At 41.1% G+C, this 16354-nt stretch overlaps 1 protein-coding gene across 3 annotated transcripts in view; it reads right to left on the bottom strand.

Moving 5' to 3' along the window:
- Positions 1-1562: 1562 nt before the first annotated feature.
- ARMH3 (armadillo like helical domain containing 3) overlaps positions 1563-16354 on the bottom strand; it is a 144338-nt gene continuing 129546 nt past the window's right edge. For all 3 annotated transcript variants that reach the window (XM_044436991.1, XM_044437000.1, XM_044437010.1), the window contains exons 25-26: positions 10600-10716; positions 1563-5639 (exon numbers count right to left, since the gene is read on the bottom strand). In XM_044436991.1, the coding sequence (XP_044292926.1) occupies positions 5547-5639; positions 10600-10716 (210 nt within the window). In that variant the 3' untranslated portion in view covers positions 1563-5546. The remainder of the gene's footprint in view (positions 5640-10599; positions 10717-16354) is intronic.

Below are 16354 nucleotides of genomic sequence, written 5' to 3'. Positions count from 1 at the left end.
ATGAGATACTGTCTGAGGTAATTTCTGAGCAAGGTGATGAAAGTACTCATTTTGTGTAGGCCTTCCTTTCTCCCCTTTGTGTGTTGAGTTCAAAAGCAGGGCTTATAAGGAGCATATGGTGATTTAAGTGCCTGCTTGGAGGGATGCTTAGGGACTTGCAGTTGTCAGATCATTGTTGCCCAAGTCACCGGGTCTGGTGAGAATGGGGCACTGTGGATCTGGCTTCGGTATTGTGTGCACAGTGATACAAGGGCTGTGCTGGGAGCACGGGCGTTATTATCCAAACTATCCCTGATTGGTTGCTACTGGCAATGATCCCAGGGATGCTGCTGGGATACCTTTTGTTTTTATGCCATTTTCACATTTCTGGGCTGTGTTTTTCCTCCTCACCAACAGCATGAAGTTTGCAACGGCAGCCATTTGCATCTAGCAAATATGACTTTGACATGTCCTCTTTGAAGATCAAAAATACTTGTACTTCTAAGAATTGTGTTATTTAATATATTACACTAAAACAAAATTCAGATTGTGTCACAGTAGGACTAGCCTGGTAGCTGAGGAGGATCCCAATCTCCTCATGATGTTATTGCTGCAAGTTTTGTCTGTCCACAAAGAGGAGGTATTTCCTGAAAGTAAAGACTGCCCAATTGTGAAATCACTGAAGAAAGAATTTTCTCCCATGCCAGACTAGCTGATGAGCCCAGAAATTTTTCTTCATCTACAAGATGCAGTATATGACTTGATTGAGGCATCTCTTGTCTTTGAGAGAGCCAGCAACGGGGAGGGACATTTAGGCCTCTTGCTCTGTCTGTGGTAACTCTGTCGTGATTAGGCAGCCCAAAGAGCAGCTGTGCAGATAAGGTAACTGGTTTTTCCCCATCCTTAAATTATAAAGCCAGAAAATCACATTTGTTATAAATTCAAGATGATTGACCCTATGAGTGAGAAGTCTGGCATGGGAAATGTGGTTGATAAGTAGTATAATCTGGCCAAGTTTTAGAGCCATCCAACAAATGTCAGGATGCTGCAAGCACTTGAGTAGTGTCTTTCTGATCAATGCTTGTGAGCAGGATTAAGAAAAGCACTAGCTATTTGCAAGGCCTCTGGATCACCTCAACTCACCTCTGCTGTCTCCTGCCCCCAAGTCCAGTAAGGTATCATGTGGTAGGGGAAAGTGATGGCAAGAATGTTTGCCCACTGGAGGCATGACTGGAAACCAATGTTTTGTGCATCATTCCTTCAAACCCAGCAAAAATTATGCATACATGCCAGGGATTCTGACAGGGTAGTGCCAATCCCAGCCTCATCAGAAAAAGGCACTGTACACGGCCTTGGGGGCACATGCCATCACTTTCTCTGCCCTGCCTCAAGGCACAATCCTAGGCTTTGAGGAAGGATAAAGGCAGTGAATGCCTACCAAATTATTTGTAATGGAGCAAATAAAATGCTCCCCAAAAACTCAAGCCTGTGTAAGCATTCAGACTGAATACTTACAAAACCTCAGCCCCTTCATGGGAGAGCGGCAGGATACCAGTGCATCCCTAGACAAATGCCCACATTAGTGCAGTTTAAAATATTTATTTTGAGATCAAGGAGTCCTCTCTTTACAACCTCCAGAAACACAACTCCCATTTCTAATTTTTGCCAGTTAGGTTCTATTGAGCAAATAAGGACACTACAAGGGACAGTGCTGATGAAAAGCCAGTAAGTATGAGGAAGGTTGCAAAGTTTCAGATGTCATATTTTAATCCAACATTTAACTCAGAGTCAGTGTTTTCATGTCTGTTTGGCAAATTGAGATTTCCCCCAGGGCTCGGTTCCCAGAGCCATACCCAAAAGAAAAATGGCCACTGCAACAGAGGCCTGCAAGGCGCAGCAGCAGGCGGAGGCGGGGAGGCAATTTTTCTCTCTCTGCGTGGTGCTGGTGTTTCAGTATGTTTTGGTCAATACATTCACAAGACTGCAGATTAAAACAAGCTTTGTAAGAGTCTGGCTGTCAGAATTACAAATTAAAAAAATTAAAAGCACACACTTTTTCATGCATGAATGAATTTTTAAGTCCCTTAAATCTTCTTAAAAGGTACTTTGATGCCAGAATTTTGCCTCTGTGTAGGATGCTGGGGTGGAAACATCTGGATCTTTCCATTATTCTATTCTTAAAGAGATTTTGAAAAATGGAACCCTTCAGACCACAGAAGAAAAGCCTGCACATTTTCAAACAGGGAAAAACACCAAGTTTTAATAACTCTAGCCTCTTTTGCTCCTCTCCAACCAATCTCTCCCTGACAGGATTAGGTCATTGTATGTTAACGTACTTGTCTCCTCTTCTATTTAAGACCTGGCAATTCCAGAATCACAGAGGCAGCTAAACTGACAATGAAGGGAACTATAAATTAACCATTATAAAATAAATTCATTCATGTGTTCCACACAGATATAAGGAAATGATGAACCACAAGCCCCATCATTGTTTTTCTCATTAGTACTAAACATGTCTTGTCTCTAGGGTCTAACCCAGGCTCAAATGGAAAGAAGTAGAGAAACATATGTACAAAGGAACTGTACAGAGATGAAAAGCTACAACTGTCTCAATCAGGACTAGACTTGTAGTTCAGAACAGGGGAGTTCCTACTAGGCCACCAGAACTACCAATGTTAGATATGTTAGCATATCTCTGATACATGTTAATAGGATCCTTTTCAGTAGGCTCTGTCAGCCGCAATGTAATTCACCACCCCGCTTTTCTTCCTGGGGAAAATGTCTGTTTGAAGAACAGCTGTGGTTCATGTTCAAATAGGATGAAAAACAGTAAAAAAAAAGTACTCAACCCCAAAGTTTTATGTTTGACTATAGACTTGGGTCCAAGGCACTTCCATAGTACAACAGTAGGTGAAGGAATGAGTGTTATTATGAAAAAGTGGAGTGTGCAACAGCAACAGAAAGAGAGGCATCTGAAAGCCACCTTGAATTGCCTGACATGTAAAAACCAGATGTGACTATAGGAGAGGTAGCATCTTTCTGTAACAACCTTGTCAGAAGCATGTGTTACCAAGGAATATGTAAGCAAAGAAAATACTCACACAACTGCTCACAGAATCTCAGTTGGAAAATTACATTATAACGCAAAATACTACCAAATGAGCAAGATAAACCCAAAGCCATATAGATAAGCATCAATCACTTTTAGCCATTCTAACACAAAAAAATGTTTACACTGAAAGTTCAGAATAAGCTACAGGATGCACTGTAAGTGCCAAGTAGGAAAGGGAAAAGGTTAGAAATAATAATAATAAAGTAAAAGTTTGCTGACTCTAGTGAAATCTTATGGAGAGCCTACTGTCAGCCCAAAGGATAGGACTTGGATGGAAGCTATGAACTCTTCCCTCTGGGAAAGTCAAGAGATTGACTATGCTGTTCAAGTAAGAATGGGCACAATCCCAAATGAAATGACTTTCCTCTAGCCCCCTGGAAGAGAGTGGAAGTAAGAAGGCACCTATGAAGTTTGACACTGAACATGTTAGTGTTCTTAATTCTTCCATTGTACAAAAAACAATTCTAAGTGTTAAGCTTGTGACTCCCACATTTTTAGTCCAATTTCTCCTCACCTCACACATCTCATCCTATAGGCTTGATTTAGACAGTAACCCCCCGAGGGAAGGACTATGTCACTTATGAACTGTGTACAGCAACTAGTACAGTGTCAGCACCAAAGAGATGTTAACAGTAATAATAATTTATTACTTCTCCAAAACAGACCATGAAAGGATACACTGCAACCAAAAGGGCAATCAGAGGTGCACCCCTCCACTTTTTTACTGAATGCTACCAGAGGTTTATATACATCCCCTATAGGTGCTCTATTAGCAGAAGGCATTTACAGTATTTATTCTGGAAAAAAGACTTCTTTGAACTTCTGGCCTCAACATTCACTGTTAGATAAAGCTGAATTTCATCAGTGTATGAGACAAGACAGAGAGGGGGGTTTCTCATGTCTGTCCCAAAAGGAACAAAGAAATGTCACAAAATGGTAAGCCTCGCTGAAACAAAGTCTGTTTCCATGTTAATCTGCTAAATCAGCCCATGAGAGGAAAGATGCCAGTAAGGTGCTCCTCCTCACTCAGACCTGTTTGCATCCAGTGAAAGTAGTTCTGCAACAAGAAGAGAATATGCAGGTAGGACACACCTTCTCTCCCAACCCCAAGGGATACAGTGCCAAATTTTAACAACCCTTTTAGTAAGGATTAAGAGCATGTCTGTAGTCTGATATCTCCCCTCTGTACAGTGCAAAAGGCACAGCCAAATCTTGAGTTTTCCAAAACAGCACAGTTGTACATTAAAATGTCCTTATATGCATAATGGAAAGCAATTAAGTGACTTACCTTGTATTTTTGCTTTAAAAGAGTTAGAAAAAAATGAATTCTACACTAAGAGTGATAGAAATTTGACAGGGTATTGACCACACCAGTGTCTACAGCTGAAAGTGCTGTGCAAAATTAATCCCCTAATTCTATCCTCTCAATAAAGCATTTAGTTGGAGTTCAGGGAAGCAAGTAGAGAAAAGCAGTTCCTTCCTCAAGCAATGTGAAATTTGGTTTAGGACTGTATGTGTTCGAGGGACAGGATGTTGATAATGTGAATGTGAGCATTTTTCAGCACTAGAGAGATCCAAGAGTATCAGGTCAGTGGACAGTATTGCAGAAGATCAGGCAACCTTCTGGGATCAGGAGAAAATTACTCACTCTGGTACAAAGCAATTGCATGAGCAGTAAAAGCACAGGACACTCACTTATTGCTCCTGTGGAAAACAATAAACCTGACTCAGGTTAATCTTCTCAGCCCCAGAGCCTTAAAATAAGGCTGAAGCAACAGCATAATGATAACCTCTTGCTTAAGGAATGCCAGAGACCAAGTATTTTAGGATGGGACTGGGAAAACTCTCAAGAAACTCCGGAAAGCACCATTCAGAAAAGGAGGCACTAACACAGAAGGAAGTGTATAGCCCTCAGAAATTAATTTCAATACCAGTGTGAGATGGAGCTAACAATACAAGGAGAGCCGATTCAAAGTACCGAAGTGAGAGTGATGACTTGGGGTTTATAGCACAAGTGTACACAGGACAGGAGCACAGTCAGTCTTTCCATATGAAGGGCTTTACTCCTGTCCACTTTCTCTCGTTAGGCCTCTGACCAGCACCAGATAGCTTCCACTGAATTAAAAGTATGTGCTTTCTGATCAACTTTTTTTTTTTTGCTCTAATTTTTCTCATCAGGGGAATAATTCTTATTCCTGTGCCACAGAGAAAGTGAGAAAGAGCAATAAGTACAGATCCCTCTTGCCCACTTCCATTCCCCAGTATAGTCCATATCATCAGTTCTCTGTGCCCAAAAATGTGGGACAAGTCCAAATCTCTTCTTGATCTTCCCTGGAAAAAAGACACACACACACACTAGGGTTAGACCACTCCACAACCAGGAGCTACAGTCAGTGCTGGGGATGGGGGTGTAATAACACCAGGGCTGGACAGGAAGCAGAAAGATCAGTCAGCTTCAGGAGATGGTTGAAAACTCTTTCAGCAGGGCCTCCTGGCTTAGGGTATTGAAGGCCAGATTCCGTCGCACATTGATGCTTATAGACCGAACCTGTGGGAGAGACGACAGTCACTACAATTACCAACGTCACAAACCTGTATCTCTGGAAGTGAAAGAGACCTTTAAAGACCAACTTTTGATGCAACACAGTTGCTTATAGAACTAACCCTTCAAGAAACCAAGTCTTTAAATCAAGCATGTCTTATGAGCCATTTATTACATGAAATCTGATGCATACATATTCTGAACAAAATAAGTTCAACGTTAAAATGACCTTTTTGCTGCAAAATCCTACATCTCTTTGGAAATGGTAGGCATGTCATGAGCAGGGTGGGCTGGAACCAGGGGTCATACTAAATGGCCTGGGAGACCCCTTCTGACTTGCTCAGTTTCTATGTTTCTATGAACAAGCTGCCATTTGTCCTGATAGCATTGGTGCATTACAAGTTACTGAACCTCAGTAAATTAGGAACATAATCTAGTTATGCCTTCCTCAACCTGGTGCTCCTTCAGATGTTTTAGTTTTCAGCCCCCATTAGCCAAAGCAAGCACTGGGCAATGGTCAGTAACATTGGAAGCAGAAGTTCAAAACTTCTGGCAGGCACCAGGCTGAAAAAGGCCAGATTAAGAGTTTTTCACAGTTTTCCACTGCCAACCTTGTTATCTGGCCATTTCCATGCCTTGGCATGGTTGTTTGACCTCTTCCAATTCCAGACCAGGTCTTTGGTTTCAAGTCCCAAACAGCTGCTCTAATTTTACCACTGTGTGAATACATCCAATTTCTAAACTTCTGCCACAAGTTTTGATCAGTCCAGAACATGACGCAGGCTCCAGACTTCCTTTTGGGAGATTGACTAAGGAAGGTGATTTTGCATCACGTTATTACATTATTACTTTGCAAAGGCACCTGCATAAATGGCAAGCAATACAAGAGAAACCCATGTTCCAGTCCTGCACCTGCAGATTTTATGGGCAGCCTGCCCTAAGGCTTCCAAATGTTGTTTTTAAATGCCAGATTGGAGCAAAAGACATCATCATCCAGGATTAAATAGTGAATGAGGCAGCTTATCTGGTATGTCTGAGAACTGAGTAGGAGTTAGTCTCTCCCACTTGTGCCCAATGGGGTACTTGAGTGCCCCAGCATCTGAGTAGACAAGTGCTGGGGAGGAGTGGGGGACACCATTGTTTGTAAGAATTTAGTATCTGTCTCTAGGCACTCTGTCAACTCTGAATCCCTATTCTGAAGTGTTTGCATCTTGTGTTGGGCCAGTGGGACAGGTGGAAAACCCTGCTAGAGTACTTGTTCACCCATCGGACGCCCTACCTGAGCTAATAGAGGTGGTTTCAAATTTGATGTTGGGATCCCTCAGGCTGTTGCTTCTGGAGACTTTCCACATTCATGCTATCTTGTCCAAAGCTCCATTACAACTATGGTACTGCCCCAAAATATGGTCAGCCCAACGCATGCAGCAAAACACATTCTAGACTTGTTTTTGTCAGCCAAACATAAGGATGGGGTTCTGAGTGTGGGGGACTTTGATTTAGTCCCACTGCCATGGTCAAATTGCCATCAGCTGTTATTTAGACTGATGGTGGCTCTTCCTCTCTGCAAGGGTGGCGGACCTATTAAGATAGCCCATCCCCAGAAGCTAATGGAGCTGGACAGTTTCCAGATGGTTCTGGGAAGATTCTAGTTGCTCTAGCCAGCACCACTGCTGAAGCCCTGGTCAAGATGTGGAACACAGAGACAGGCAGGGTGATAGGATTGCTTGTGATGCCTTCTGTGTTGCAGAGCTTGTATGGTTCTGCAGTATACCCTAAAGCTGACAACAACAAAAGAAGATGGCTTGAGTGCACCTGGAAGAAAACTCCTAGAGGATGCAATTAAGCCCTGAAACATGCCTATCAGGCATATTTAGAGGCAGTGAGAGTGACAAAGAAACATCATCCTGCTGCCTCAATTCAATCTATTTGCCACCCAGAAAAGCTTTTTAGGGTCATCTGGAACCTTTTACATGTTGGCCCTAAGGAGGTCTGAGACCAATCTGAAGGCTGTTGTAATACATTTGCTGGGAACTTCCAGGAAAAACTCTCTTGTATCCACCAAAATTGAGATTCCAGAGTTATAGCAGTGGAATCAGGTGAGGTACCCAGAGAATGGCCAGGTACTGATTTCTAGGATGAGTTTCAGTTTGTAGAGTTCAGAGTTTTGACAGGGTTCTTGGACAGGTTTGTGCAACCACTCCCATACTGCTCCTCTTAGCTTATAAAAGCCAGCAAGAAGGGAGCAATCACCAGGCCAGAGAGGTGATTTATGTCTCCTCGTGAAAGGAAGTAATCCAATGCAGCTTTAAAGAGGAACCAGTGAAACCACTCCTGAAGAAATTCTCTCCTGATCTTCTCTCCTAACTTGAGGCCAGTGGCAAATATTCCGTTCCTGGGCAAGATGCTCGAGTGAATGGTTGCCAACCAACTCCAGGTGCTCTTGGGTAAGATTGATTAGCTGATCCATTTCAACTGAATTTTGGCAAAGACAAAGCTTTGTTAACTCTCTATGATGACTTATGTCAGGGAGTATAATCCTGTTGATACTCTTGGACCTCTCAGTGGCTTTTGATACCATCAACCATAGTATCCCTCTGAGATGACTGACTGAGTACTCCTATTTGGGGGGCCATCTCCAAAAGATCACTTGGAGGATATTGTACAACCTTGTGGATTTTCCAGCATGGAGTTCCTCAGGGGTCTGTTCTGCCTCCCATGCTATATAACTTCTACATGAAGCCACTGAGTGGGGTCATCCAGAATCTTGGAGTATGTTGTGATCAGTAAGCTATAATGCAAGCTTTATTTCTCCTTTTCATCTTCATCAGGCAAGCCTATGGATGTGCTAAACCAGACTGAGATACTGTTAATGGTTTTTCTGACTAGGTGGAGGATGTTCAGCCTGTTCTGGGTGGGATTGCACTCCCTTTGAAGGTGCAGGTTCACAGCCAGAGCTATCTTTTTCATTTGAGGCTCTGGTGGCCTCAGTGGTACAGAGTGCTTTACATCAGCTCCAGCTGGTGGTTCAGCTGTGCCCCAATCTGGACAGGGATAACCTAGCTTGAGTGAGCAATGATTTGGTAATCTTTAAATTAGATTACTACAATGCATTCTGTGCAGGTTCCTCCCTTGAAAACTGTCGAGAAGCTGCAGCTTGTGCAAAATGTGGCAGCTAGATTATTAACTGGGACCTTCTGGGACCACAATACGTGTCAGAGCACCTATCCCAACCTCAATCACCCAATGTAATGCTCAATAGCAAGAGCCTTCCTCTAAGGCTGGCAACATAAGGGGAGGGCTTTCTCAGCAGTGGTCCTCCTATTTTTGGAATGATCTTCCCATGACAGCCCGCCTGGTGCCAACCTTGTCATGTTAAGGGTATGAAGGGATTACCCATTTCAGGTGTTATAAAGGGTTACTTTTTATTGTATGTGGTTGTGGCTGGTTTTAATTTTAGTGTAATTTTTAAATGTTTGTATTTTGGAAAGATTTATGGTATTTTATTGTATTTACTATTTATTTACTATTGTAAGCTGCCCAGAAAGCTTTAACTATTGGGTGTCTTAGAAATGCAATATGTGCTGTTTTTGATCTGAGCATCTTCTCTGACAAAATATTGTAGCCCAGTGTCCCCTGGGGAGGGGGCATGGTTTTCTGAACCTAAAAGAAAAATGTGACTGTGAAAGGAAAACTGAGGGGGTTTTGTCAACAAAGCACCAAACAAGGTCAACTTGATTCATTCCCCACTCTGCTTTGATGGCGAACTTAGGGGACACATTATAAATTTGTTATAGCTCTCAATGAGGGATTGCTTTGGAGGAGGCTCATTAAGTCTGTAAAGAAATACGGATTAACTGGTTGCATTTGTTTAATCACCAGATTAAAAATAATGAACAAAGCTTCTGGTATTCATCCAACTGGGAAAAGGTCCATATGGGCATTTCTCATAAATAAATGAGGGATGAAAGGCTACTGGCAATGATGTTTAGTATACTCAATGACAGTGATCTAAATTACTAGCACTTAAGAGGATGGACTCTAGAAAGAAAATATAATCTCAGCAAATTAGAAAAGGCAAGTCCACATTTTAATCATGGGAAATACAAAGTTCTTCAACTAGTGAATTGCAGGACATAGAAAAAATGCCAACAGTGACTGGGGGGTAGGAGGAATTCTGAGGCAGTGGCCTGAAACAGTAGACATTACTTATAAACTAAAGGAGCCATGGGCATAATACAGGGGGAAAGAATGCTTTACCTGTACAGGTAACCAAAAACAAACAAACAGGCTGTTCCTGCACTACTAAAGATTGAACTTTGTGCTCCACTATTTCTCTGCTGAGATACATATGAAATGAAAAAGGAAAGCATTTCTAGGAGCAATTGTCCATTGCTCCAATATTTGCAATAAGGGGATTACCAGGCAAAGACAGCACAGCAGGGGAAGGAACTAACAGATCATTGGAAGAAAATTGTCAGAAGGCTGCTGTTGGGATAGAGTGGAAGATCTGCTCCAGGCACAGGCATTTTGTGGGAATGGGATGTACCTAGCATTCCAAATCCCACAGCAAACCCATGTGAAAGAAAAACCCTTATTTCTGTTCTACCACTGGAACTGCTGAAACGTGCTGTGTCTGATAAACTACTAGCAGGTGCTGTCAGCATGAGATTTATCTGACTTTCAGTAAAGGCTGCATGGGCATGTAACAAAAAGTCTCAACAATGTAATTCCAACCAACTTCAGGAAGGATGCTGCAAAAAAGAGTTCAAGGAACCCCAAGATAAGTGGAAATAAAACCTTTCCATTCCTAATGATGTCTGCTTAGCATCCAGCTGGAAATTTACCTCATGAAAAGTATACTAATGCATGTGCTTCTGCATTCCCACCAGTCCTATATTAGGTGGAACCAAGGGCAGTTCTGGCTGTGCTGTTGCTTTGAAATATATATAACAGAGCAGAAACTCACCAATTCTTTAAAGAAAGCAGCTTCTTTGTGTTGCTCTGAATAACGTTCATACTGGTCTAGTCCATCCTGCAACTTTAGGGTAAGAGTGTCGTAGTTGGAGCGTACCACTTCTAAAACCTGAATCACAAATACAAAATGGGAAAAAAAGTTAATTAACCCTAAAAGGGCCAGACTTAAAGAAATCCAAGATACCCATGATCTCCAGATGGATTTTTATAGATATACCATCACTTATTCAATTCCCTACCTCTCAGTCCCAGATAGTGGTTCATGTGGAAAGAAATGCTGAATATAATCCATGGAACAAGCTTATTTTGAGCATGCAAGAAAAGTCAAGCCTTATAACCCTTTGCCCTTAGGAAAGATTCATAGGCCTACTGCCTTATTGTCTCACAAAGCCCAAGATTTAAGAATGTGTGACTGAAAAAATGTCCATCAGGAAGTTCCAAAGGCCTGAAAAATAGAGAAGCACTCTGACATGTGAAAAGAACCCTGTTTCTTGCCATGCCTTTCTCTGACTGTACAACAACAAATGTTGATACATCTACCAAAAATCTACACAGATATATGCAGGCTTCCATCTTCTTGTGAGAAATTTCAAGAGGACATTCAAGTAGATATTTTAGAATGTGCTGCCTAGCACCTAGCAGATGCTCTCTGCAGGTGCAACCCATGTGCCACAGAACAGAGAACAGCAAGGTATGGGGAAATTAATAAATGTTGATGTGCTGTAAGGTCACTGCTAAATAGTTTGTCAGCACTCCTGCTGCTGCTAGAGCATGCTGCCTCCTCTGCAAACAGACTCCTTCCTTAATTCAGTTTGTCAGGTTTACTGGCAAGGAGAAAAAATCTCCAGCAATTACAGCTACCTACAAATGCAATTGGCCATTTTCTTGCATATCTGCTGAGGCTGTGATGGGAATAATAAGTGAATGAGAGCATACACTTCAAGCCCAGAGAGTAGACCTAGGAGGAGGAATAATTCATTCTGGAATAAAACTATCCACTGGGACTAAGGATAATGGAATACTATAGCCTTCACTAGACAGTAAAATAGAGGGCTATCACCATAGCTTCCATGAATCAAAACTTGCCACCTAGAGAGATTCCAGTGTGCCTGAAAGGGAAGAGGTAGGAAACTCTGTGCAGAACTGTCTCCTAAATTTGATTCTCATATATTAAGCTTCTTTTTACTTGCCAAACTGAAAAGTTCCCATGAAGTTTGAGCCCAAAAGATGCTGAAAATGTAAGAGCTCATATAAACAAGTTCTGACATACATACATACATACAAACATACAAATATATATAGATGTAACATATTTACATTCAGTTATTTGTATTTATGTTTTCTTTATTTAAATGGCTGCGTATTCCCAAGGGATCAATAAAAGTCCCTGATACCATTTCTGGGCAGCTGCAGCTTACAGTGTGCAGCATGTGACCTGTGTCAGTCAGTCTCCTACTACGGCACAGGAAAGTTTGTTCTCTCCCTCCTCTAGCAGCAGATGAAATGTCATCCCCATCAACTAGAGGTAGTGATAGGGCTCTAGATGCAACTGTTAATTTGCAACAGAAAAGTTAAGAGAGCCGGTGTGGTGTAGTGGTTAACTGGACTGGGATGTGAACCCAGGCAATCTGTGTTCTAGTTCCTGTTCAGCCATGGAGCCAACTGGATGACTTTCGGCCAGTCACACACCCCAGCCTAAACTACCTTACAGGGTTGTTGTGGTAAGAGCAAGAGAAAGAAAATTATGTATACTGCTTTGAGTTCTTTGTAAGAAAAAGGCAGGATATAAATCAAACAAGTAAATAAATATTAAGTGAGCATCAGATTGCAGTGGCTGTGGAGCAAATACAAGCTGTCAATCAAGCAGTTAGTTACAGTTCAACTGATTCTGTCTAGTGGGATGGTAGGAATTTTAGAGGTGTCTCTAACACATGGCACAATAGGTCATGCTGTTCTCTGCAAAATTTTCACTCAGTGCAAGAGATACAAATGCAACGCATTTTAAATGAATATAAGAAAGTTAAGTCTCATTAAGCCACTTGTGAGCATTTAAAGTCTTCCACTTATATGCGCAAAGCTAGTTTTGCGATCAGATTTGTTCACCTGAGTACATACCAGATTTTGGTTGGGGCAGATGGCCATCACAGAGTTTTGTAATTCTATCTCAGGTACATTGAGATGTGAAATAAATACCCTGAAAGGCAAATCATGACTTGATATTTGCCTAACTTGAGAAAACTGAACTTCTCAATTCAGAAGTGCAAACTGGGAGCACCCAGTTGAAGGAAGTCTCCACAAAGTCATGTGAGAATGTCTTTTGTTATCATTAGGACATAATTCCAGAAAAAATAGTATGGGGTTTTGTAATATAAATAGAAATCATTGAGGGAGGGAACGCTGAAGGGGTCTGATATTAGGCAAGCTGCACTATGGCATAGGCTTCAGCCACGTCCCTTGTACATCAATGTTTAAGAAGGGGCTATAGCCTAAATGCTCAGAATGTCTGGTAAGAGTAATAGTCTGGAATATTTGATAAAAAGGGAGGGTTGCAATTATTAGAAATTATGATGCTTATAAGGCAAACTTTTCTCGCTTGCTCTAACAAGGGACTTGCACTTACAAGCAGATCAAGAGCCTCCAAGGTAACATGCATCCTGTCATTCACCATGATATCAGCCCTTTACTCCCTGACCTCTCTTACAGGTTTAGTAGCAAGAATAAAAATAAACACCCCACAGCAAGGAAATGATTATAACTCTAGGGACGGATGAACTGCACACAGAGGAAATAGATGATTAGTGTTAGTTTTTAGTAATAACTTGGAAAAAAAGTTGTCCAATTAGATAGTCCAATTTTGCTTCTCTGCAGAACTCCCAATTTCAGCATGCATGGCAGGTCACATTAATTTGTAGTTACTCTTTCAGATTTCTAGAGGGCCTTCCATTTCCTTCTAGTCTATCTGCAGTGGAGATGCCTCTAAACCAGCTGGAAACATGATAGGCTAAAGCAGCAATGATTTTAGTTTCTTCGAAAGGGGTAATATACACCACCTTCTGTAACAGCAAGTTTCACAGTACAGACTGACTACCAGCCTCTTCTTATTAGTGTTTATTCAAGTGTCAGATCCCTTTAAATCAGTCTTCTTCAATCTGATGTGTTCCAGATGACTTGGGCCACAACTCACATCACCATGCCCTGATCATCGTTCCCAGTATATCTGGATAGCAGCAGACTGGAGAAGGATGCTCTAAATCCTAAACATCCTAGGACAGGACAGTGCAAACTGCAGACAGATACTTTCACTAATTTCAGTTCTTCTCCTGAAGGAAATACTTGTAAAATATTTATGGTAAAACTAATTTATCCTCAATGCAAGAGAAACATCTGGAAAAAACTTGCTCCTAGATACAATAAATGCTTATAATAGAGGCCAAAATACAATGAATAAACTAGATCTGCAAGAAAAGTCAGTGCATGGAGGGAATGTCTATGTGCAGCTATTTTACTTATTTTATACTTGTTGCTCCAAACCAATAAGGCTAATAAAGGACTACATATCCCCAACACCACAAAAAAGTCAATCAATTACCCAAAATGGTTCTCTGGAAGCATTTAACTGCTAACAGAATTTTATCTTGTAACTGAAAAACTTATCACTTTAACTGGGGAACAGAAACTGCATTTTTACATAAAGCAGCAGATAATTGACAAATTGTACAACAGTGAGTTCTAATTAATATAGAAAAGGGTAAAAAAGTATCATACCCTGCAGACAGCAACAGGAATTTGCTGATGCAGCTGGAGCCCCTACTGCAATTAATTCCCAGAAGCAGCAAAGACAAAGTATGTAACAAAATAATTAGATGTTAAATAAAAACAAAACACTCAGCACATTTTTCATAACTGCTTCTAGATTTCTAGCCCGAATGTGTCTAGACAACCTAAAATATCAGTCTCAGAGATTCACTAGCAATGCTTAGTTAATTTCCACTAAAATCCGAATTCCTCCCTCAAAAAAAAAAAAAATTGCTTTCTTAAAAAAACAATAAACAAAGTGTGCATTGATGAATTTGTCTTTAAAGTGCCACAATAATTTTATTTATTTATTTATTTATGGTAGGGGGATATTCTGCAATACTTTGGTTTTCATAGTGTGCTAAATATTTGGACAAAGCTTGCTTGGGTTGGAGAAGCTATTATAGAGAACCCATAAACATTAGAATGTTTCCCAAATAACCTTTTCCCCAACCTTCCATTGACTCCCCCACATCCCAACTTTAGTCTGGTAGTACTTACACACAAAACACATTAACAAACTTCATGCAGAAACAGCCATCCCTAAAGAAGCATCAGCACATGCACGGTGATCCCAGATGGACTAAAACTAACAGAGTAGTTGCTTAGTTACCACATGATCACGCAAAGTGCTCTGTTCTGATGTGCTGCAGAGGCCAGTACTTCCTAGCAGCACTTTCCATCACAAAACACACACAGGGTCAAGATATGAACCAGAAGCTCACCCCTCCATTGCCAGGGATGCTGAATGGAGATGCATACAGAACTGAAAAACAGGTTGTGGTACACTGCTCAAAGTTGAAAGCCTTTTGCAGCAGTGCCAGTTCAGAAAATCAGTTTTCATCATACGATAAGCCACAAAGCCCCAGTCATTTAGTTAGTTCAAGCAGATGGAGCTAGCATTTGGGAAATACAACACATTCAAGGCTCTTTAGATACTGTACTAAATACAGAACTAAGCTTAGTTTACACCAAAAAAACAAAAGCAGCAGAAATCAGAATTGAGAATAAGCAGGGCCAAAAGAAGGAGGAAGCAACTCACTGCCTTGCTTTTACTGCCATGTTCTTAGATTTCTCTATTGAGTGAAGCTTCCTTAGAATTCCAGTGTACCAAATATGCCAAAATCAGGCCTCACTGATAATCAGGTATTACTTCATCCAGAATAACACCACAGGTGGTCACTCACTTGTTAGAATTGAACTTGCATTCAACAGCAATGCACACATATCAGGAGCACACTGACCCCCACAACTTTAGAGAGAGGAGCAGTGGAACAGAAGAGGGATGCAACCTGCCTGATCGTAGTGCTAATGGGCCTTTGCCCAGTTGCTGATTGCAAGAAAAAACAAGAGAGAGCAGGCACACTGGGGTGTACAATCAAAAGATCATTTACAATTTATTCAGACTTACAGGGAATACATGCAGCGTATAGATAGCCCCTAAAGGGACAACCAAGATTGAGTCTGTAAAAGATGCTTTTATAATCGATTAGTTACATGCACAGTTTGGAGGAGGGTTGAGGATCAGGTGGGGGGTCACATACACAGTATCCAAGAGGCACATTATGGTAAAACCTTGCGATTAAGACACACAATACAAAAAGAATCTTCAGGTCAGGTAAATACTTAGCATATCTAAGAGTGCACCTCCAAAGGAAAAGCTTGCTCCTACAGTATCAGGCTTTCAGTAGCCATATTATGGCAAAGCTTTTGCTCTGACACGTGCTCTTCCTTGCTCCCTTCACAATCCCAGTTGACTGTTTCCTGTATCAATTCAGACTTTTCTAATAATATATTTTTTCTGCAGTATATTTTCCAGCCCTAGAAAATTGTTTCAGTAAATCAGTTATAACATAATGAATAGAGCGTATATCATTTTAGTCAAATAGAATGGGTAGGGTATCAGTCAAATGTATATAAAAAGTTGCAATTAACTTTTTCTAAGTTACTAT

Source organism: Varanus komodoensis, unplaced genomic scaffold (genome assembly GCF_004798865.1).
Source record: "Varanus komodoensis strain SLA01 unplaced genomic scaffold, ASM479886v1 scaffold1, whole genome shotgun sequence".
In the NCBI taxonomy this organism is placed as follows: Eukaryota; Metazoa; Chordata; class Lepidosauria; order Squamata; family Varanidae; genus Varanus; species Varanus komodoensis.
Note: the sequence above shows the minus strand (reverse complement) of the source record. Positions and strands in the feature narration are given on the sequence as shown.